We start from the raw sequence: 23,501 nt of genomic DNA, 5'->3' as shown, positions 1-23,501 counted from the left end.
CAGTAAGCCTCTCAAATTGTACATTTTGGCAGTCGACAAGTCCATCGGTTACCTCATCGCGCAAGATAACAATACTGGGCGTGAACAAGCTATCTTTTATCTCAGCCGAAATCTGTATTCGCCGGAGATCACCCGTTGAGAAACTTTGCTTAGTTTTGTTTTTTGTCGCATCAAAACTTCGGCATTACATGCTCCCATCAGTTACACAGGTCATTGACCAAACAGATGTTATTCGTTACATACTTACTCAGCCTATCGTTAAAGGCCGAATTGGGAAATGGACAATGGCTTTGTCAGAGTTCAGTTTGCAGTACGTACCCCAAAAGGCCGTCAAAGGAGAAGCCCTCGCCGATTTTTTGGCCCAACACCCCTCTCCTTATGGTTTTAGGGGCAGCGAAATCGACATTGGTTTAGTCCAAACATGCGATAACTACTGGACGATGCACTTTGATGGATCTAGCATCGCTACCTCGGCTGGTGTTGGTATCGTCATTCAATCCCTCGACCACTACCGATGGTGTTTCTCTCTCAAGTTAGATTTCAATTGTACGAATAATCAGGCTGAGTATGAAGCTTTCATCATCGGTCTTCATGTCCTCCACGACTTAAGAGTAGCCCGTGTCCTCGTCCTCGGTGATTCTGAACTTGTGATTAACCAATTAAATGGCATTTTTCGTTGCATGAGTTGTACTTTGGCACCTTATCACATGGTTGCCATCTATTTGGCTAAGTCATTTGAGCGGATTACATTTGATCACATTTTGCGTGTTCGAAACATTGATGCAGACGAACTCACCCAACTAACCTCCGGAGCATAACTTACGGGGACCAAGTTAGGACAGGTGACACCCACAGAACTACGATCTTACCTAGCCTTAGTCAACCAGCAAGTCCTTCAGCGCAATCACATCATACGCATGAAAGTGATGTCTTTACCATCGTTACTAGAGTCAAGAGACCCCGTAGAAGTATGTGCGGTCGAGACATTACCAGACAATTGGAGAAAGGTGATTTTACGATATCTCGACAACCCCAACGATAAACACGACTGGAGGACGAGCTTCCACGCCACGAATTACGTGTCGTACAGGAATGAATTATATCGAAAGGGTGAGGATGGTTTGCTATTATTGTGCCTCGGCCCACAAGATGCTGCCCAAACAATGGCCGATGTGCACGAAAGGATTTGTGGAGATCACCAATTCAGACGTAATATGCATTGGTTGCTTCGTCGACACGACTATTTCTGGCTGAGTATATTGAAGGACTACATCGAATACCCCCGAGGATGTATACAATGTCAGATTCATGGACCTGCACAGAAAGTCCCAACCGAATTGCTTCATTCGGTTACCAAACCATGGCCGTTCAGAAGATGGGCAATAGATGTAATTGGCAAAATCACGTCGTCTTCTGGAGCAGCAAAACACGCATGGATATTAGTGGTAACCAATTACTTCACAAAGTGGGTTGAAGCAAGATCATACGCCGAATTAACGTCTAAAGACGTTTGCAATTTCGTAGAAGAAAATATTGTGACTCAATTCGGCGTACCAGAAACGATCATAACTGACAACGGCACAATCTTTACGGCCGACAGGTTTAAAGAGTATACGGTGAACCTAAAAATTTGACTTGAGCGGTTTACGTCGTATTATCCGCAGATAAATAGGCAGGCCAAGGCAAGTAATAAAGTTTTGATTGGTATTCTTGAAAAAATGGTAAGATAGAGGTCGGGGATGTGGCATTTGAAGCTAAATGAAGCATTATGGGCCTACCGAACTTCACCCCGATTCGCCACCGGAACAACTCCTTACGCGTTAACTTACGGACACGACGCTATGTTACCAGTCGACCTAAGTATAAACTCATTATGAGTAATTGAGCAAAGTACTTTGTTCAGTGCCAAATACAGTCAAGCCATGAGACAAGAGTTAGAAGACTTGGAAGAAATTCGACTCGACGCGTGTAATTTATTAGTAGCACAAAAGAAAATTGCCGAGCAATCTTATAATCAACGCGTTAGACAAAAAACGTTTGATGAGGGAGAATTGGTTTGGCAAACTGTGTTGCCCGTAGGGATTGAAGACCCCAGGTTCGACAAATGGTTACCAAATTGGGAAGGACCGTTCGTCGTCCACAAAGTTCTTGGCAAGGGGGCATACCACCTTAAAGATCGAACTGGTTTAGTTCATAAACTACCAATCAATGGAAAATTCTTAAAGAAGTACTATCCAGTCACATGGGAAATGCGAGAATGAATATCATTGTATTGAATTCATAAAAGGACGTACATATACATTTAAAAAGCTCCTAAAAATTCTAAGAGGTCGATGGGAGGAAAGTCTCGATAGCAACCTTCAACTCCAGCCACCTTACTTTGCTCAAAATAATCTCAGCCTGCCTCGTCTTATTCTTAAGTTGCAGTTGCTGGATGTGCTTTACGCCGGCAGCGAAAGTCGTCAGCCGAGCCTTATTCGCCTCGAAGTCCATCTTAAGCTCTGAAGCAGCAACTGACCTTTGTTGTTGAAGCTCAGCGATTTGACGTTGAAGCTTAGAAATCTGGCGATCAAACTCGGTTAGCTGCGCCTTCTTCGCTTTTATGGCCTCCATCTCTGACCGACTGGTTTCATGAGCAATCTTTGCCGTCTTCAGGTCATCCTCAGCCCGTAGAGCTTGTTCGAAAATGGTCAAGTGATGCTAAGTCCGCTCCAGAAGATCGGACAAATAGGCGATATTCTTTGTGCTCAAGAAACAGTCGTTTGTAAGGTCGTTCAGGCACTCCCCTACGGAATTTAGACCCTTGCATTGGAGGACCTGAGAGACAAAGAAGGACAGAAGCTCCTGCAGCCTGACAAAAGCTTAGAACTCAGCCACGGTCTCTGCTGGTTCGGCGGAAGCAGCAGAAGAACCAGCCGCACCAGTGGTGCTTTGAAGAAAAGCATCGAGCTTGACCTCCCACGAAGGCTGCACAGAAAGAGAAAATTTGTAAGCAAAAGGAAAATTATATGAAATGCATAAAAAAGGGAATTTACTTCTAAACCTGCCAAGAGGAGACTTCGGCCATGTCTTCTGGTTCATTGCTCGAACCTAGAGAGCTTAATGGCTGAGCCCAATGTCCAAGACTGCTTTTCAATTCAAGCGGCCGATGAAGTTTATCTACGTTTGATGGCCACTGAGGTGGCCAAGAAATGCAGATAACACCCTTCGGCACATAGAATTATCGGTGAAATGAACGATCGGGCACCTGACATTTAATATTTTCTTGGGTTCAGACGCGTCATAATAAAATTAATGAAGAAAAGGGGAGCGAGCCTTACAAAAGCAGAGGTAACTTCTTGTGGAGGAATGTCGAGGTTTTCATTTTGTGGATGGAGCGGCGTTTCTACCGTCACCTCATGTTCGACCAAGGGTTTTTTCCTGCGGTCAGCCGCGGAAGGATGCTATTGAACAACTGCCTCAACCACAGGGGAAAGATTGGCGGAAGAAAGGTTGGCTGGTCGAGGGCGACGCTTCAGCGGAATTTTGTCACCCTCGTCGCTCTCATCGTCCTGAAATAAAAAGCTGTTATGACTTGAAAATCTGATAAAACGAAGAAGATCATTAGCAATAGAATCATACCCCTTCTAGAATAGTTGTTGGTCGTTTGATGAGGGATGCCTCAACGGGTGTGGCCGTTTCCTCCAAAACAGGTGCAACGGCCGGCTCTGAAGCTGCAGATGGAGTGGCAGCTGATCCAGCCACGACCCTAGGGATCGGTGCGGCCGGGTGATCGGATGGCATTGGCAGTTGTTCCGTCAAGGCCTGGATAACTGGAACGGGAGGAGAGACACTAGGATCGGTTATTCCCGTGGTCTGGCTGGAGATGACATGAATCTCCCGTTCCCTCTTTTTCGCCAATTTCTTGACGCGTTTTGGAGGTCGATGAGTGTCATCTCCAGTCTCGACGTCTTGATGGGGTCGTTTGGTCGGCGGGGTTTGCGCGGCGGTTTTAATTTTCTTCGAGGAGGGGGCCAATTTTTTCTTGGCCGCAACCGCGGTGACCACATTCGTTCGTTTCAATACGCGACCACCTGAAAGAGCGAAATCAAGTTAGTAAAATTGAGCAAGTAGTTGAGATATAAAGGGAGAAATGATAATATACCTTGGGTCGTTTCTTTAGGTCAGTCGCCGAAGATTTTATTGACCACTTCTTTAGCCGAGGCATCAAAGATGTCGCGGGTATATTATTCCCACCAATCCCCAAAGGTGTCAGTACCAAGAGATTCAGGAACAGTTGGTCGGAGTCAAAATTTTTTACACTTTTCCTGAAACTCTTTTTCCGTATCTTTACACTCTCTCTCGAATGAGCCAGAAAGGCGTCCTCGACTTAAGAGAAAGCGAGAAGCAAGTAGGGGTACTGGGTAACCTTGGATGTAGCCGAGCTGTCGGGCAACAAAGTGGGGATTATAAACCTCCCAACTGGTTCGGCGAGCATCGCAGCCGAGGGGAAGGTCGTGTGTCAACACGAATAACCCCAGTGTTGACGAAGATCAGCATCTTCAGTCTCATCCCATGCTGATTTCGGAAGCCTGATCGAGGCGAGGTAATCTTGACGCCGACATATTAAGAATTCGTCATTAGAAATGACGTCTAGGCCGAAGAAATGTTTAAAGACTTCATCGGCTCGGTGAAGAGGCGCCAGTCAAGAGGACAATTAAGGGCCAAGCGCTGCGGTAGATTGTAAGACGGGAACTTTTGGCCGAAGTGTGGAAAAATAAACCTGCAGCCAGATTTGGAATACCCAGAGGGGTCCGTTCTGGTACGGGTCAATTTTGTTTATGGTTGTTTCGGCCAGACAATGAAGAAGATTTGCGAGGATAACAGAACTAAGGGCCAAGGAGTGACCACTAGCCAGAGCTTGAGCCACCGGCATATTTTCGACCAAGCACTTATTCGACTTGGTACAACAGATAAACTTGTTGTACCAATAGAATAGGAAGGCTTTGTGCTCGCCTTTCCACAAACTCGCCTCCCTACGACCAGCGAAGTGGAGGATAAGGGTGTTGTAATTGAAAAGGTTCTTGTGCAACTTTTGAACTTCTTATTTTGAAGGTTCCTGACCTCCTTGGCTAAGCATCTCGACGGCCCGATCGTCGAATAGTGCTTTGAGGTCGAGATTTGACGGGCACCTAGAAAGAGCAGCATCTATTGGAAGGCCAGATGGGGATGTCCCAAGGATAGCTGAGATATCAATGATGGTGGGGCTGAGAGGGCCGAAAGGAAGGATCATGGTGTTGGTGGCCAAACACCACAAACTTAGAGCCGCCATAAGTAGTTCTTTATCCATAGCAATCTCCATAGTTGAGAGTTTGATGGCGTTGTAAATGCCAAAAGCCTCTCATTCTTTGCCAAAGAATTTTTCCGTTCGTTCGACCCAGGTTGCAGTGGTCGAGGGCTAATCTCCTTGGGGCCTTGCCAAGCATCACTTCGACCAATCAAACCCTTGCAGCAAGGGTGTCAAGCACTGTTCTTTGAGGAGGGTGGTGATAGATGAAGGGACTACGTCATTGAAGAGTGGCCCCAGGATTTGATGGGTAGTGCTCAGGTCACTCTCAAAGCGCAGAGTTTTGATGACGCTCCAATCGATGAAGCTTTTGCATTTGCTGCATTCGTCGTTAAGCTTGGAAATAAAGGTGTTGGAAGTCATTTAGGAAACCTGGAAGAGTTTGGAAGAATGCTTGGGAGGATTTCTGGGATAAGATTTTGTTTTTTCTGGGATTTCGAAAGCAAAATGGCAGAGAGATTTTTCGAAGGTTTCTGGAAGCGTGAAATGTACGAATGGGAGGATTTCAGGTATTTATAGGCGTATTAAGAGGAAGGTCAAACGTTTGAGGATTAGAGGCATTTTGATTTTCAAAATTTGATGGAAAAATCGACCGGGAAATGGCCAATCATTTCGGTTATCTCAGGAATATCCAAGGATAAGATCAAGGTTCTCGAGGTTTTAGGATGCACGATTGCGTGCATCGGCGGATTTAATGCATTAATGAGGAAAAGAAGCTTCGGCAGGCGCACGTTTTCAAGGGCCATGATTAAGGGCTGTTAGGGTTATCGGAGAATCGACACGTGGCTGTAATCATATTTCATAAATGCGCATGGTGATGGTTATCGAGACAGTTAAGTCTGAAGGCGAATTACGCTTTCGCTTATTCAAGGTCGAGATTCGATCGAAGATTGGCGGTCGACGGTCTCAGAAGCGAGGGGGCAATGTTTGGACCTAAAATTATTGGGTTGGGCTGAGTATGGAATTGTTCTCGGCCCAGAAGCTCTGTTTGAGGATTATTACAAACCAACTGGTTCATGGGCCGCCTAGCTAAAAGTCGGCCAAGCCCTGTTTGGAAAAGAATATTCCAGATGAAAGAAGTAGGTGGGCCCTATTGCTAATCAGATGAATGAAGTGGTTAAGTCCTAGTACAATTTGGATTCTCGACCAACAATGAATATGGCCTTGAAAGGGGGTGAGTTCAAAGTCCTAATAGAAGTGGGATTGGCCGAGATAAGATGGATTGGGGTAAGGAGTCCTAGTTCGAGTATGGTTAGGATTGGGTTTTGCTGCTATAAATAGAGAAATGAGGGTGCAATTCAGGGACCTCCAATTCAACACACAATTGCCCTGCACAAAACCTCTCAAACATCTTGAGATTTTTTTATTTTCTTTTTCCCGCCGACACACCTTCAGTTTGGATAAACAACATTGTGAAAGCAACCGGCGAACACCTTTAGTTTGGATAAACAACATTGTTACCATAGAATCAGCCGACCGAGGAGCACCTTCAGTTTGGATAAACAGCACTGCGTCGAGGCCGATTGATTACCTATCCAAGTCTCGGTTGAGAAGGGTTTCCGAATCCTTATTGGTAGAGGTCATCTTATTAGCCTTCTCGGCGAAGTAAGGTGTTACGAGTTACGACATTCGGCACATTGAACGCCGAGTGATTTTATGATTGGATACTCACAAGTGAGTTTTAGAGTTCGGCATTCTGACGGCCGAACTACATTCACCATCAAGACATACATCACCTTTGAATATTTGTGTCCCTACAGTCTAGTGTCGATTCGACGTGCTTATACTCTCACGAATATAATCACTGTGACCGAATCCGGCGCCGACGATTTGTGAACTTCGCAGAACTAGTAGCCTTGTCTTCAGGCTCAAGAATCCAAAGGCCGAGATTCGTTCCTTCCTCGGCCGCAGTCACAAGATAAAGAAGTCAGCAACGCGCTCAACGCAACATCAACAAATTTTACTCCTCGGCCGAGCTCCGCCGACGAGTTGGCACGCCCTGCATTCAACCGAAGGACGTAGTTAGCTTGTTAGTTACTCGGCCTACGCGCCATGTAGGTTTTGTAATTTTTAGAGTCAATAGTAGGTTATTAGATTCTCAATGCTAAATAATATATGTATGTATATATATAGTAAAATTAAACTATGAAAGCATTATTATGGGGATGTGTATTTGGAGGAAAATATATATTGATATACGATAAAAATAAGGGAGTTTTCCTTAAAAATAACCCTAGTGACTGAATAAAAATTTGGTTAATTTTGTAATGACATTGGAGAAGTGGATTGGAGCATTGCATGTGAGAGAATTATAAAAGATTGGAAAAGATAAAATGAGAAATAGGTCCAGCATTTTGATTGGACCAGAGAATATGAAACAATTGAGGTAATATCCAATCAGATATTTCCAGAAAGAGTAATGTTAGAGAGACTCAATTTGTAAACTAAATTTTGTTATTACTTAATCATTGATAGACGTGATCATTTTTTATTGGTAACACCTCATTTTGTTTGCTAATTTAGTCTATAAATTTAGTATTTCTAGCATTACTCAAAAAACAAGACTGACTGAAGTTATATCCCGCCCTTGGTTCATTGAATCAGTAGAATATATAGCAACGGAATGCATCAACGGATCTCGTGGTTTTCATGTGCAGTTGGTTTTCAGACCATATTTACCACGTTAAAAATGTAAAATTCCAAAATAAAAAATGTATTCGGTTTTAAAGATGAAAGAAATATTCGTTTAGTACCTTGAATGACAGAGTTCGAAAGTACTTGAGAAGATTTAAAATGATACTAAAAGGACGTAACTTTCACCTATGGCAAATTTGGCAATTTTTTTATAAGAAAATAACAAAAGAGAAGCAAGACAGAAGGGCATGCATCATGCAAAAACCCCTAAAGGAAGAACGAAACAACTCAGAGAGAGAAACAAAGCACCAACTAAAACAAAAGGGCCAACCCTCCTCGTACTTAAATCTATAAATATAACAAAAAAGTCGAGTAAAGTAGTGAAGAAAAGCATCCCTTGCCCCGCGTTATGGCGGTGGAGAATTTCATTGATCAGAACATATACAATGAACATATACAATAAGGTGTTAGGTGGATACATTTTTTCAGTGATCAAATATTTTAATATGAAGATAAATCCGCATGCACATATTCTCGCAAATAAGAAAAACCCTACACAATTACCACAACACAAAAAGAACGATAAGCTGCCCTTATAGATCTACCACGCGTTGTGCTTGAACATATATATAGCATACATTTTTTTAGTTACAAATATAATACTACATTTTTTTTATATTTTTTATATTCGTGATGCTTGGTGTATAGATATCAAGCATATTTAGTATATAAGTTGCCAATAAGAAAGGGAGAGAAGAAGAAGAAAATTAATGCAAACGTTAATAAAAAATTCTAACCATACATATAGGGGAGTTTCGAACTCGAGACAAATGGGTGGAAACCCAACATCATATCCATTGGATATTGGATAACATGCAAATTAACCCATAAATCTATCAAGAATGGGATAACTATACACATAAACAAAAATGTAGGTCAGACCTAAGGATGTTCTGAAGGAGATGAATTCGACTCTTAAATTGATTTTTGCGGGTGTGAGTTCAAATTCACATCTTTTACAAAGCAATGAGTTTATAACTCAAGTGGTTACAAACATTTATCTTTGTTTTAAGTTCAAATTTATCCTTATCCATTATCATTGTGTTGTTGCACAAAATCATATGGTACAAACAACTTTGATAAAAATAATAATTGAAGAATGACATTTTAGATGTCAATTGATATAAGATTCTGCGCAAATGAAATAAGTTAAACGGAAGAAGACGAGGTTTGCCTACGAGAGAATGAGGGAGGAGTAAGAAGACATGGTGTCAGTGACAAAGCAGTGAGGCATATAGAAAGTTCTTTTGATGTGTTTCATAGTGTTTTCAGAGAGTAATTGGGCTTGCAAATTGAGTGAATGAAGAAGGCAATGAAAGCTGTTCCTATTTGAGGTGACGGATCCTTTGTAAATATTCGAATCTGTTTTAGAGTCGTACCGATTTAAATACACTTAGAATCTTGCTCTTTGTAGTTTAAATGAATTTGGTGTAAATTAATTTAGCTATCTTTTATCAAAAGAAAAGAACACAAGAGTGGAGATAGGTATGGGTTCCTATTTTCTTACCCACCTCATAGTTTGAGAGCTGAAAAATATTAGCATATTACAACTAGCATTACAGTTTAATACTATTCCTTTAGCTTGTGACTTTGCAAGTGAAATATTTCAAGTTTTTTGAAGCTTAGCTTTAATCCCCTCTCAATAACGTTATATATGTATGTATGTATGTATAAATAACAAACATATATGTTATAGAAAACAATAAGCCTAATATTAGCAAAAGTATAAATTTAGCCTAACTGCACCTAACTTTCGTTTCATGCTGTAAGGAAAAAGAAAAAAAAAAAAAAAACAGTTAGCCCATTACTATATCAATCTTTGATATTTTAATCGTATTGCAAGGGGTATAGTATAGGCGATTAGACCATGGTGTGCACCACTAAACTATACCTAACAAGTAATGTTTGATGATTTATAAGTTCATTTTCACAGTTAAGTTGCATGTTTTCAGGAAAAGAAGAAAAAGAAGTTGCATGTTTTCATATTTAACCGTTTGATTTAGACGTGTCGGGAACGGAAAATGATGTGCATGTGTGGTGGGGGCGGCGGTGTTGATTCCACAGAGAGAGAGAGAGAGAGAGAGAGAGACTGAGGTGGGAACAGACTGAGGTTGGCTTTGAGTGTTTTGTTGCTCTGGTGGCTGTCAAAGATAAGCAACAGCTCATCTTTTTATGGCGGGTCTCTTTCTCTCGCTTCTGCTTGCCTGGTTTCTTTCTACTTTCTGGGCTAATTTCAGCTTTTCTAGCTGCTGCTGCTGCTCTCTCTCTTTCACTTCTGATAAAGGATATATTCATATATCGTGCAGTCTCATGCCTTGCCTGTCTCTCTAAACATTGTGTTTGTTTGTTTCTGCCACTGAATATTTGATTCCTTGTACTTTACGAACCACAACCCACTACTTCCCAGTCCCACACTTCAGTTTTTAACCTCACTTCTTCTCCTTCTTCTTCCTCTTCACACTCTCTAATTCTTCTCTGCCAAATACCATCATTCAGTTTCTAAAAGTTGAAACTTTTTGCTCGATTTGGTCCGGTTGATCTTAATTTGAGGTGGGTTTTCGGTGCCTTCTTGTTTAAATTTATGCAAATTCCAAAATTAATCTTGGGTTGTGCTTAGATTTCTTGCATTTATTGTGAAATTACTAAAATATGAATCTCCCACCCCCCACCCCTCTCCCCTAGGATGTATCTTGGTCTCGATAACCACGTGGTCCCATACTACAAAATCTGCAGCATGAGTTGCTTTGGGTGGAATTTCAATGCTTTTTTTGGTAAACTGCATGGGATATTCTGAATACCAATTCTGATAATCCTCTATAAAAAATTTCCACTTGTTGGTATTTGATGCTGATGCTTAAACACCCCTAAAGATTGATTCTTTCTGTCTACCTTCTTGTTGGTTAATTTAATTCAACTAATACCAAAAAATTGTATTTTCCATTTGACATTGCAGCAGGTGTTGTGATTTCAAAAAGGAACATTTTTTTTTGTGAAGGAATGTGGATTCTAGTGGGTTTTGGGTTCTTAAAAAAAGTACCAAGAAGCCAAATATCTAGAGTGCGAGAAGCATAAACAAATAAGGGCAATGGGTGGTGGTGTCAGTTTTAAGCAAGTGGTTTTTTTGTTTTATTTAAAATATTTTTTTCTGGATTTTTGAGAATTATATATGTTTTGGGAAGGTCGGTAATGGCAAATGTCTCTTGAGATGGCCCTGTTTCTCCGGACTCGTTGGGACGTGTAACCATTTCAGGAAGCAACCCCTTCCCTTTTGGTCTCTTTTCATTTAAGAGAAGAACATTTTGTTGAAAAAAATCACTTCCATCACATCTACTCTAACTACTTTCTTTTGCCGTGGTTTGTGGGAAAGATTCGGTCATACTAGGAACAACACCGCCAAAGTTTTCCTAAGATCTGTTCTTTTTTTACCTTTAAATCCAAGGTTTTCAGTTGTTCAATCCCCACTTTCGGGGTGTTTCCTTTTGTTTTCAGGGGGATTTTGGTATTTAATTCACAGCAGTGGTCGGACATTTGCAGGATTAGTAGGATTCAAGAATTGTAAGGGGACAAAACTAAGAAGTAGATCTCTTCCTTGCCAAAAATGAAGTTCATGAAACTTGGATCGAAACCGGATTTCTTTCAGAACGACGGAGACAATATAAGGTTAGTATCAGATCTTATTGCCTGAGTAACATGGTTTCTTTTGCTTTAGTTTTTGCTGGAAAATGAACCGAACGTGTGCTATTTACCCGGTGGTTGGTATTTTTAGCCCTCTGCCAATGTTTGTGAGATATGTACCAAATTACCAATGTACTTTACTGAAAATTTAGATGTAAAACATTTAGTGGAGGCATAATATTATTGGTAGAACTGTGAATAATACAGTAGTTGACCTTAGGCTTATTTTAGCTACGCCCTTGGAATTTGATTTTGATCCCAGATTTGATCCCACTTTACCCCCTGAAATTCCGAAGTCACCACTTTACTCCCTAAAACTCAAAGTTTTGAGTTTTGGGGAGGATGTGGTGACTTCTGAGTTTTAGGGGGTAAAGTAGGATCAAAATCGAATTTCAGGAGCATAGGTAAAAATAGCCTTCACTCAAATTGAATTAGGTAAAACTTTCAGAATTTCTGAATAATCCTTTTTTATCTCTTAGTCTCGTTATGTTTTCGTGTGTAGATTTGTTCTCTGTTTAGCTGCATGAGGAACTAAGATTTAGTGTTATCTCGTGATTCAACGGCATTACTGTATTGAAAGTTTTGAGGTTGAAAATGTTCGAACATGATTTCAGTTTTGTTAAATGCGTAGAACTATTCAGTGAATGAGTTTTAAAAATCAAGTCAATTAGATGTGCATCCGCACTAATAAGGTAAAACCCATGAAAGTTGATTATTCACTGTTAATGTTCAACAATGCTTTCTACTATAAATTCTTAAAATCGTGGTCTTAAAAAGGTTATGGCAGGTGCAGTCTGTTAAAATTAAAAGAAAATTTACATGATATTGGGTGAACTTTCTGCATACCATAACTAATGTAATTTCTGCTTCATGTCATGTGAAAATCTGTGGATCCAGGTACGTCACAACTGAGTTGGCAACTGATGTAGCTGTTAATGTCGGAGATGTGAAGTTCTATTTGCATAAGGTATGAAGCTTGTTTGGTCTTAAACCTGTTTGTTCAGTAACTTTGTTATTTTCTAACATTATGGCTTGATGGGTACACAGTAATGGCATCTGTTTGATTGCCAAACCTACTTAACAATTGCCAAACTTCAGTGGATTTAGACACATTGATGGGGTTTCGGGATACCAAAAATTTCTTAGTTGAATTGTTTAGCTCTTTAAAACATTACTTATGATGCATTCTAATATATCTGTGATGCTTCTTCTGTAGTTTCCTCTTTTGTCCAAGAGTGCACGCCTGCAGAAACTGGTTGCAACCACAAATGAAGGCAGCGATGAAATCCACATCCATGATATTCCTGGTGGACCTGCTGCTTTTGAAATATGTGCCAAGTTCTGTTACGGCATGACTGTCACTCTCAATGCATACAATGTGGTTGCAACTCGATGCGCAGCAGAGTATCTGGAGATGTACGAAACTATTGAGAAAGGAAACCTATTCTACAAGGTTGAAGTGTTCCTAAACTCTAGCATTTTCCAGAGCTGGAAAGACTCGATTATTGTTCTTCAGACTACGAGGTCTCTTCTTCCATGGTCCGAGGAAGTTAAGGTGGTGAGCCACTGCCTTGATTCCATAGCTTCCAAGGCTACCATTGATACTTCCAAGGTTGAATGGTCATATATGTATAACCACAAGAAACTACCATCTAATGGGGATGATTCACACTGGAATGGAGTGGCAAAACAACAGATGGTTCCGAAAGACTGGTGGGTGGAAGACCTCTGTGGGCTTCAACTTGATTTATACAAGCGGGTGATAACAATAATCAAGAGCAAAGGAAAAATCTCTGGTGATGTTATAGGGGAAGCGTTAAAGGCATATACTACCAGAAGGTTGTCAGGTTTTAGCAAGGGTATGATTCAGGGCGATGTTGTAAAGAATAAATCATTGGTGGAGACTGTAATCCACTTACTTCCTGCACGTAGTGTCCCTTGCAGTTTCTTACTTAAATTGTTAAAAGCGGCAAGACTATTAGAATGTGGAGAAGTTGAAAAATGTGAGTTAATTCGCAAAATTGGCCAGCAGCTTGACGAGGCTACAGTTTCTGATCTTTTGATTCAAGCCCCAACTGATGAAACAACAAAATATGAAGTTGATATGGTGCAAAGCCTAATTGAAGAGTTTGTGACACACAATCGAAGTGCTCAGACTGATCCTTCAATGGAAACTGAATTCCAGGAGATTAGAAGTCCCAGGTTATCAGATACTTCCAAGGTGAAGGTGGCAAAGCTGGTTGACAGCTATCTTACTGAGATTTCACGTGATCCCAACTTACCTGTGTCAAAGTTTGTCCATCTCGCTGAAATGGTATCAAGCTTCTCAAGACCAACTCACGATGGACTTTACCGTGCCATTGACATGTATCTAAAGGTTAGTTCATGATACGCCTTCCTGCCCCCATTTCATTTTTCGGGTTGTTGAGGCTTCAGTGTACCTTTGTTCCAATGAGACCTGCATAACTGCCAATAATAATTAATTGCTTGAAATTTTGTCAACATAATTTTAAGTCTAAAATTGAGTGTTGATGCAGGAACACCCGGAGATCAACAAGGGTGAGAAGAAGAGAATGTGCAAATTAATGGACTGCAGGAAGTTGTCAGTAGATGCCTGCATGCATGCTGTGCAAAATGAGCGGCTGCCCTTAAGAGTCGTTGTGCAGGTACTCTTCTTTGAACAGATTAGGGTTTCAGCGTCTGGTGGCAGCAACAGTACACCTGATCTACAAGGCTCCATCAGGGCCTTACTCCCAGGTGGGTCTCATGGGAGCTCAAGGTCAACCACAACCAACACAGAAAACGGCTGGGATGATGTGCCGACAGCAGAAGAAATCAAGGCTTTAAAATGTGAGATTTTCACATCTAGGCTCGGCGAAGTGAATGCAGGAGTTGGCAGTGATAGAAATGGGAACCCCGGTGCTACAAAAAATCTTGAAAAAGTTCCATCTGGTAAAGTGAAAGGTATGATCATGTCGAAAAAGATATTTTCTAAGCTGTGGTCAAGCAAAGAAGGCAGTAGTGAAATTAGCAGTTCTAACACATCAGAGAGCCCTGGTTCTTCTAGCAATGCAGAAGAAACAAAGTCCACCGGTTCGAGGAGTAGGAGGAATTCGCTGTCTTAGGTACAGGCATGCTTAGTAGATTAAAAGTATAAATTGTTGACTTGTAAAACCGCCTCGCGTATCTGACATGAGGAGAACAGAATCAACTGACATGTTTTAGCTGATTTTCCACTCTGATTCATGTTGTTAGAGAACAAAAGAGCTTAGGTATTTCATTTCTTGTAGAAAGAGTTCATGATCACATTTATGGTCCCAGACTACCTGTTGGATTTCAGTTCCAACGGCTAAGTAACAGTTTCTTGTTGTCCAATTGTCCACCGCTCCATTAATCTCCCCAGACGGAGAGAATATATCCCACCACCGAGAATATATTATCTTGTGTCTAGTCATGTGACGACCGCTGTGGAGACAAAGTAGATTTTCTCCATCAGATGACATTGATAAGATTTGGACATAATGATTATTTCCCCAAAATAATCACGAAACTTTTTTCTTTTCCAATTCTCCTTTTTGTCTTCGTTTTGTTATAAATTATTTTGGTTCCATGTTGACTTGTTCAGGCCCTGGAAGGTTTGAGCCCTAGTGTAAGTGATTGCACCATAATTTAGAAATCTTTTATGAGGGGTTTTGACGTAGGGGCACCGTTTTTTCAATTTCTTATATTAAACATCTGTTCTTTTGAAGAATTTGATTAAACATTCTTTTTATAATTGTGGTGATTTTATTAGCAGTGTTGTAATTAATATTTAGCATAGCATTTTGTGTACATCCTAAGTAGACTTAAGTTAGGAATCCTTCAGAATCTAGAAGATCTTTTCTATTAGACTTTGTATTACTTAGAGCAGTTCCACCGTGGTCAATAGCCCAATGGATTGGCTCTCAAACAGGGCCAGATAGCCCAAGGAAGGTGGTCCAGCGTGTGCTGGCGAGGGAGCCTGAGCAAGCCCGAGGGAGAGGCTTGGCAGGAATCGCTCGTCCGAGAGCTTGAGGGTTGTGTGACGTATGGCTGATGTGCGGCATCGGTGCATGCGCCGAGCTTGACATCTCCCCGTCCTCCTTCGACTTGTTGCTTCAACTCATCCCCTTTCTTCTGAACACCAATTTACTTATCCCTCTCACCCCTTACCTTCCCATATCTCAACACCTCTCACAGTACACCCTAATCCCAGAAAACCCACTTTAGCTTTGAACTTAATTACACAAACCCAACAGCTAGAAAGCTTTTCTCTCAAGAACTAACCCTACCCTGTAACCAAAAATTAAAGAAAATATTTATTTAAAAATATATACATACACAGATATATGAAATCAGTGATCCAGCCATGTGGCTATCCAACAGATATTCTGATACCTCCCTCACAAGTGTGTGTGTGGCACATGATCCAGCAGCTTCAGTGATTCAGCCATGGCGCTTTGTGAAATTGGGGAAGGAATTGAAGGGGTTTAACAGGAGGAAGAAGAAAAGAGACAAACAGAGAGGAGAGAGAGATAGTTGTTGATAGAGAGAGGAACAAGAGGCCTTGGGGTTTGCAAGGTTTAATGGATTAGGTGAGAAAAAAAATATTAATATTTTATTATATGTTGCCATGGCTATTTAGTTTTAGGGGTGGAGATGCAAAAGGCAGTTACTGTTCATTAAGGGCAATTACTGTTCACTGGGTGGATTGAATAGTGAATAGCCCGAGGGGGCCTAAGCAACGGTGGAACTGCTCTTAGAGAGCAAGATATACTCTCTCTCTCTCTCTCTCTCTCTCTCTTATTACTATAAATAAAGGCACTAGACATGAGGAATATCACAAACAATTTAGGATTCTACGCACTGCACGTTTGCATTTTGCAGTTCAAGGATCAAGATGAGTAAAAGTGGTGGCAAGCCACATCAATTCTCGGTGTCCTTCAAGAACACGAGTGTGACCTTCTCCCCTTAAGGACGAGAAGGTTGACTCATCAAAGTCACAATCCGCCAACCGGGTGGTAAATAGATTTTCTGTCAAGGGTTTTAGGTAATGGATGATGGAAGAGGACACGTAACCAATATAAGTCGTTTCCTCAGTTGAGGGTCCACTTTGGAACATTGTGGCGGTGCAATTGACACAAATATAGCACACCTAAATACGCGTAAATACGAGACATCTGGCATATACCCAGTTGTTCCTAGACTTCTTGTAAGGTTGGGACCCGTGGTTCAAACCTTGCTTGCCATTCCCCTTTTTGTTCTTCGGACCTTGAGACAATTGGCCCTTCTCATTGACTCGGTTCCTTTTCCTTTTCTTGGAAATATTCGGATTCACTTTTGGGTGTCGGGTTGGGTGACTTCTAGAAGCCCACTAACAACAAAGTAGCTAGAGTTTTGTAGCAATGGGGATTGAGGCATAATCTTTAACCCATAATGAAATCTACATATGATATACACATGTTTATCATGAAAAATCACAAACAACCATTTTTGAGTAATATGCATAAAATTAGATTAAAGGGATTCATGCATCATGGTGATTTTTTCGTATCGTGAGGATTTCGCAAAATTGTAAAATAAAAAAGATATATGATAAAATAATAAAAATTCACATAGCAAAAATATTATAATCAATTTCATGCTTCATGGATGTTTAAACATATCATATACTTAAACATATAATTGGGTTCATGTTTCATGGATGTTTTGAAAAAAAAAAAAAAAGGAAAACTAATGAAAATGGCAAAACTTTGAGTTTTAATGATAAGGACAAAATAAAGGATAAAGTGAATAGTATCATGATTGACTTTTTAGTGTAAAAATGTGGTTTTTCGTTTAAGTGAACAATACCGAGTGCTTTTGGTTAAAGTTCCCTAAAAAAAATTGTAGGTAATTAGTTGCAACTTACTAGCCCGCATAAGTTGATATATATATTGAATGTACAAGGACGAGAAATATTATCCATTAGGAATATAATTCCATGATTGCAAACACAACAAAAAAAAAAAAAAAAAAAAAAAAAAAAAAAAAAAAAAACACACAATCAAAGTCTATCCTACATAACCACATCGAACCAAATAGAAATATGTGTTCATGAGGGCAAAACCTTGCATCACTATCTGATGAACTTGAAAAAGACGACTCTCATTTGGCAAAAAAGCCCTGCTATGAGACATCATGTAGATGTCTTAATGGTCGTTTGCCTGGCGAACAAACAACAAAACCACAACTAAAACAAAACAAACAAACAAAATGACAACACAAAATAAACTCTCCAGAGGTACGATTACTCAACGACGGGAGACCCACATCTAACCAACAGGAAATATAAGCTCATAAGGCCTAAGCTCTATGACTTGGACTCAACACTGTCAAGACACACAAGGTAATCATTGTACCATCACCTGAAGACTATGCAACGACAAGAGAACATGACTGTGAATCCCTCAAACCACTTCAACACCATACAAGGGAAAGACCACACCACCTGTTGATAATCTTGCAATTGTCGGCAAAAAACCTCACTATACCTACAACAAATATCGAGCTTCCCTTGCATAATCCTTGACAGGCGCACAAACCACAAAATCGCCACCTCAAATTTGTGCAGCAATTGTCGCTCTAATATATGAGGTGAGCAGTAAGTCATAACCTCTGCAAAAGCTCTACTCTTCAAAATGAGAGAGTGACCACAACCACAACCACAAAGGCTCTCCTCAACAAGGTGAGAGAGCGACTCTACTAAAATTAGTAAAAGAAAGAGAAGAGATCAGGAATGAATGTTGCTGAGCCCAAGGCCAAAGACTGGGTCAGCGACAGTAGGTTTTTTCTTAGGGTTTCTTTTCCCTAACTGCTAATTTTTTTTTTTATTAAGAAATATAGAAACAAAATATGATAATTTTTTTTTTTTTTTTTAAAACAAACGATATTATCTACATTAAAGGGGGAAGGGGTGTGCTTAGTCTCACAATGGGCTAACAATAATGTGGTTCAAATTCTCTTTTGGCAAGAATTGAACTTAAAACTGTCACTTATAAGTCAAGAGGAATACTATTAAACCGTAGTTTAAGTGGCATATGACAAGCTTTTCAGTGGATATATAAATTTTTTTGAGTATATCGATATTTTTACACTAAGGGGGAGGTGAGAGTTCGGCTAAAGTACATAATGGGTAGCCTAATTTGGTATCAAATTCGCCATCGGCGAGATTGGAATCTAAAACCTCTTACTTCTAAGCGAAAAGGAATACCACCAGACCGTAGTACTAAATAACAAGTGGATACATAAATTAAATGAACATCTGTTATTTTTTGAAAATGAAAAATTAGTAGAGAATTCTAAATTCCTCGGTTTTGTTGATTGCAACAAAAAGGCCGCTTTGTTTGGCATTTTTATTCCTAAATGGGTTACACTCATAAAATACTTTGTTGAGTATTTGACCTGCTACTTTAAAGCCCACGTTTCATTTACCCTTTGTTTGGCCCAAGTGCCATTTTAAGGCCCCATCCAAGAAGTTCATCCTACACTAGTTTTTTTTTTTTTTTTGTTTTTTTTTTTTTTTCGTTTTTTTTTTTTTTTTTTATCTGATTTTGTTTTTGTTTATATACAAGTCATAAAGGAGAAGAAGAATCAAACGCGTAACTTCTGACAGTGCATGAAACTGCCGATGGTGGGAGGAATAAAGGTTGTTGGCGGTGCAAGAAACTGTCCGGTGGCGATGGGTGGTGTGGAATGGGGAATGCCGCAAAAATAGAAGCGAAGTAGCAATATGTTCTCTATAATCGTTTTACATTGACAACTGAATAGTGGTTGTATGTAGAGAAGTAGTGGCGGAGCCACGTGAAGGCCAGGGTTGGTCTAGGCCCATTTTAGAATTTTTATGATGTATATTACTATGTGGAAGCTTAGAAAATAAGAAGCATGGCGTCAGTGGGTCAATATAGTTTGATAGGTAGGGGTTTGAAACTTCTTGTTTCTTACATTTTTTTTTTTGTTTTTTGTTTTTTTTTTTTTGTTTTTCGTTTTTCGTTTTTTTGTGTTTTTTTTAAACGCAGCTTTATAAGTAGCCTTATGTTTTACCATATAAAAATCAATTCATTTTTTGGGTCAGGTCATATGCCCCTCCCTCCTGTTATTGATGTCTAGCTCTGCCACTGCAGATAAGGGGTGGTGATCAAATATGAAGTAGAAATATTCTAAAATATTAAAATATATGAGAAGGGTGATTCACTTAAGTGAAAATGGACGAGTACAATGTCTAACCAACTGGTCTAATTCATATTGCACGTTAGATTAGATGGTCAAAGAGAATATTTTTCTTAAGATAATAATTCAAATGTTGTTCTAAGGAGTTAGGCAAGCAATTAGTCAATGCTGGTTTTTATCATCTCCCTCAATTATTGTGGGATTGGATCGAAAGAGAAAAAGAAATCCGTTGAATCTTAAACAAAGTGGAACACCTCAAAAGAAGTTCTCTCTAAACAGAAAATACTTTGATTACTTTAGCCGTTTGGCCATTGACTTGCCGAAGTCGACCAGAAAAGATAAGGCCGACCAAGTTTTTCGTACCATGACTTTCCCACTGTGAATGTTTTTTTGTCACCGTCTTCACACGTATAAATGCACAACAAAATCCACCAAAACTAACATTAGGGTTAGTCAACCCAAAGAACGACATTGACAAAAGCAACCCACCCCATTAACCAATCCTTTTCCTTAGCCTTTTCGATTTATAGGCAGCTACATCCTCCATGCCTTTTCCTTTTGAACATCTTTTCCTACTAAACTTAAAAAGACAGGACTTGGATAGTGAGCTTCCACACATAGTTCAGCTACATATCTTAATATATTACATGCAATTAGGTTTAGTTTGACACATATTAACGAAAACAACCCTGGTCATTTGAAGCTGCCTAACATTTTCACCCCAACTTACCTAATTCTTAATATAGTGCCCCTTTTAATCCTAAAATAATCAAATCCATCTTTGTCTCAAGATTTGTGTTTTGTTGCGAAGTTGGATTACGCGTGCTCGTGAGCATCATACATTGTACACATAGGAACGAATTAGGAATTGAGGACTAACTACAAACTTTTCTTACAACAATCTATTTTTGTTGAGTACGTATACGTATGGAAATGCTTAATCTTTAGGTTTGGTTTTTCGTTTATGACGATTTATTTTCAGCTGAATCATGATTAGGTTTTGATCAGCCTTCAGCTTTAGATGAAGCATTTCTTAGGATACCTAGGAAACTTTTGAAGTCCAATGCATCACAGAGATTAGTCCAGATGGTATTTCCCTTTGGACTTTGTGTGTATGAGAAAGAGGGAGAGGTGAAAATATGAAGAGAATATTATTTCTTTATGTTTGTTCATCAATGTATATATAAACACAATATTCCTTAAATCCGGCTTGAAAAAGATGCTGCAACAAACAAAATAAGGGTAAAATAGTTGGTTAATTTGAAATAATTACTCAAATATTTTTTATTAATTATTAGCACGAATGTGAAATTCACTATTACCACATCATCACTTAACTGCTAACTTAACAGATTTTCAAACGGTTGTAGAGAATTGAAATGATATAATAACTAAACATATGAGATTGAAATATTTTAAAGATTGTATGATGTTGTAATTGCATTCAAATCTGAAAGATGAAATGAAATTTACCAATTAGTGTATGTAATAAAAAAAATTCCAAAGTGTTTTGTCCTACTACCTTGAATCATTTGGTACACAAAATTGCATTAGAATGGATAACCTACAAAACTAAAGGTATGTTAAAGGTAGAACTTATAAAATTAGAGTTATGAAATGCGGACACACGGTTTGATACACATATTAACACCTAATGTGTAGAGTCTATTTTGTAATGTATTTCAATGAACCAAATGTCTATATTTTATTACATCATTCATAGTATATCCTTGCAAAAAATTAGAAAAATCCAAGACCAATAAAATATTCATTTTTAGTGAAGAAATTGACGAATACAGTTTTACAAAGAAACACTAAATTTAATCCAAGGGTGATATAATTTCAGATTGAGTGGTTTTTTTTTATAGACATGATCTTTGAGGTAATACATAAAAATTAGAAGGTTTGATTGTTGAAATACATTATAGAGTGCGTCCTACAAAATGTGTGTCAAAAGTGTAGGTTCCAGATCCTAACCTATAGAAGATGGATTGTTTATGAAGAAAACTTAACAACTCCAACTAATCCTCCTTAAAATAGTATTAATTTCCTTCATAACTGACAAGATTATAGTAAACCAATAGTACAGGTAATAGCAACAGATCATTGCCCTATTTCTAAACCATTCTAAAACTGATCAAACTGATGTTATTAGTTTTTACAATACAAAATCTTTCAGTTTATAATTTCCAGACATTGTTAAACAGAAAACCTAGTCCTAACTGAACTAAAGGAGAAGGTACGCCTATAACAATGATTAATGAGAAATGCTAATGAAACTATCTAATAGTAAAACTTTTCATGAATTTTCTGTCATCTCACAGTTTCACGTTAATTCATATACTAATATTATAAAATATTATGCTAAAAACATGAGGCGACAGAGAATCTATAAAAATCTCACTTTTGAGAGAGTTTATTAGCATTTCTCATGATTAATTATTAATAAATTAAAAGGAAGCTTTACAGTTACATTTTAGTATGATTGATATTATTATCATGCTCCAGTAAAGTGAGTCCAAGATATTATTGTATTTAAATCTGCCTCCAATTATATGGTCTATAGGTTTATATTTTTGAAGTAGGATTCTTTCTCTTTATTTTTTTTCTTCCTCTTTCCTCCCTTCTTATTTGAAAAGTCACATTAACATATTATATTAATTTTAGAGAAGTGTTATTGACATTTCAAAAATCTCATTTTACACTCCTCATAAGTATATTTTTTCTTTCTTAAAATAAAAAGTTTAAAATGTAGAATAAGATTTTTGAAATGCTAATAATAATTTCTTAATTTTATAAAATACAAAAAAAGACAAAATAAATAATGTAAAAAAAAGAAGACGACGGAAGGAGAATGGAATATAATTCTCGTCCATATTCTCATGCATGAGCTGGAAATCACTGAGCAAGTCAGCATGCAGATTACACATAAATTTTTCGTATTTCAACCAATCCGCCCTCAACACCGCATGAATCATATGATCTTTAATAGCACAAACCCCGTGAAGGCCACAAGACTCACTCACTCATCCATCAAGGCCTATGCTTTTTTGCGTGCAGTACCTATATTCTCATAATTTTACTATAACACACTGATGAACGTGATGCACTGATAATTTAACGATTAGATTGAAGCTGTTAAAATTTAATTATGCAAATTTAGTGGTTCCATGCATGCATCTATTCATTTCATACACCGAAGTATTGTATAATTTTTTTTATTTCTACACTGTCATCAATCATCTCATTTCCAATCTTTGATGGATTCTTCACTATCCAATATGTTTAATTAATTTGTCCTTACTTAATTAGTAACTTGTCGTCCTTTACATTAATAATACGAAAATTATTAACAAGTGTACTTTTAAATATGTTGATAGTGGACCAACAACACCAGTTATACCCAAAAGATGGAGAGTAATTTATTAAAGATATGTTAGTCCCAAGCTATCTTTTAGCACTCGCTAACAACAGTTGGGGCATGCGTGACATTACTCCATTGTTTAATTTGTTTATTTTGATATGCTGAAGGATAAAATATACCATCACTTTCTCCATGCAAAAGCTTTCATCTTTATTT

At 38.8% G+C, this 23,501-nt stretch overlaps 2 protein-coding genes across 3 annotated transcripts; both read left to right on the top strand.

Moving 5' to 3' along the window:
* Nucleotides 1–284: 284 nt before the first annotated feature.
* Nucleotides 285–818, top strand: LOC137722869 (uncharacterized). Its single transcript, XM_068462013.1, has one exon. The coding sequence runs from the start codon at nt 285–287 to the stop codon at nt 816–818; it is 534 nt and encodes a 177-aa protein (XP_068318114.1).
* Nucleotides 819–10,284: 9,466 nt separating this feature from the next.
* On the top strand, nt 10,285–15,234 carry LOC137713062 (phototropic-responsive NPH3 family protein NPY5-like). 2 transcript variants are annotated; one of them, XM_068452315.1, is made up of 5 exons: nt 10,285–10,570; nt 11,555–11,680; nt 12,593–12,662; nt 12,912–14,072; nt 14,233–15,234. In XM_068452315.1, the coding sequence occupies exons 2-5, from the start codon at nt 11,619–11,621 to the stop codon at nt 14,818–14,820; spliced, it is 1,881 nt and encodes a 626-aa protein (XP_068308416.1). In that variant the 5' UTR covers nt 10,285–10,570; nt 11,555–11,618; the 3' UTR covers nt 14,821–15,234. The 2 variants fall into 2 exon arrangements, with proteins under 2 accessions (XP_068308416.1, XP_068308407.1); XM_068452306.1 differs by having other exon boundaries at nt 11,510–11,680.
* The last annotated feature ends 8,267 nt before the right edge of the window (nt 15,235–23,501 follow it).

This window comes from Pyrus communis, chromosome 1 (assembly GCF_963583255.1).
Source record: "Pyrus communis chromosome 1, drPyrComm1.1, whole genome shotgun sequence".
Taxonomy (NCBI): Eukaryota; Viridiplantae; Streptophyta; class Magnoliopsida; order Rosales; family Rosaceae; genus Pyrus; species Pyrus communis.
The sequence above is the reverse complement of the archived record's forward strand: the minus strand, read 5'-3'. Positions and strand labels throughout refer to the sequence as shown.

Excerpts from the sequence above, each read along its gene's own strand:
- LOC137722869 (XM_068462013.1), top strand. The coding sequence starts at position 285 with ATGGCTTTGTCAGAGTTCAGTTTGCAGTACGTACCCCAAAAGGCCGTC.
- LOC137713062 (XM_068452315.1), top strand. The coding sequence starts at position 11,619 with ATGAAGTTCATGAAACTTGGATCGAAACCGGATTTCTTTCAGAACGAC. Across the intron at positions 11,681-12,592 it reads AACGACGGAGACAATATAAG|GTACGTCACAACTGAGTTGG; the intron begins GTTAGTATCAGA and ends CTGTGGATCCAG. Across the intron at positions 14,073-14,232 it reads CCATTGACATGTATCTAAAG|GAACACCCGGAGATCAACAA; the intron begins GTTAGTTCATGA and ends GTGTTGATGCAG.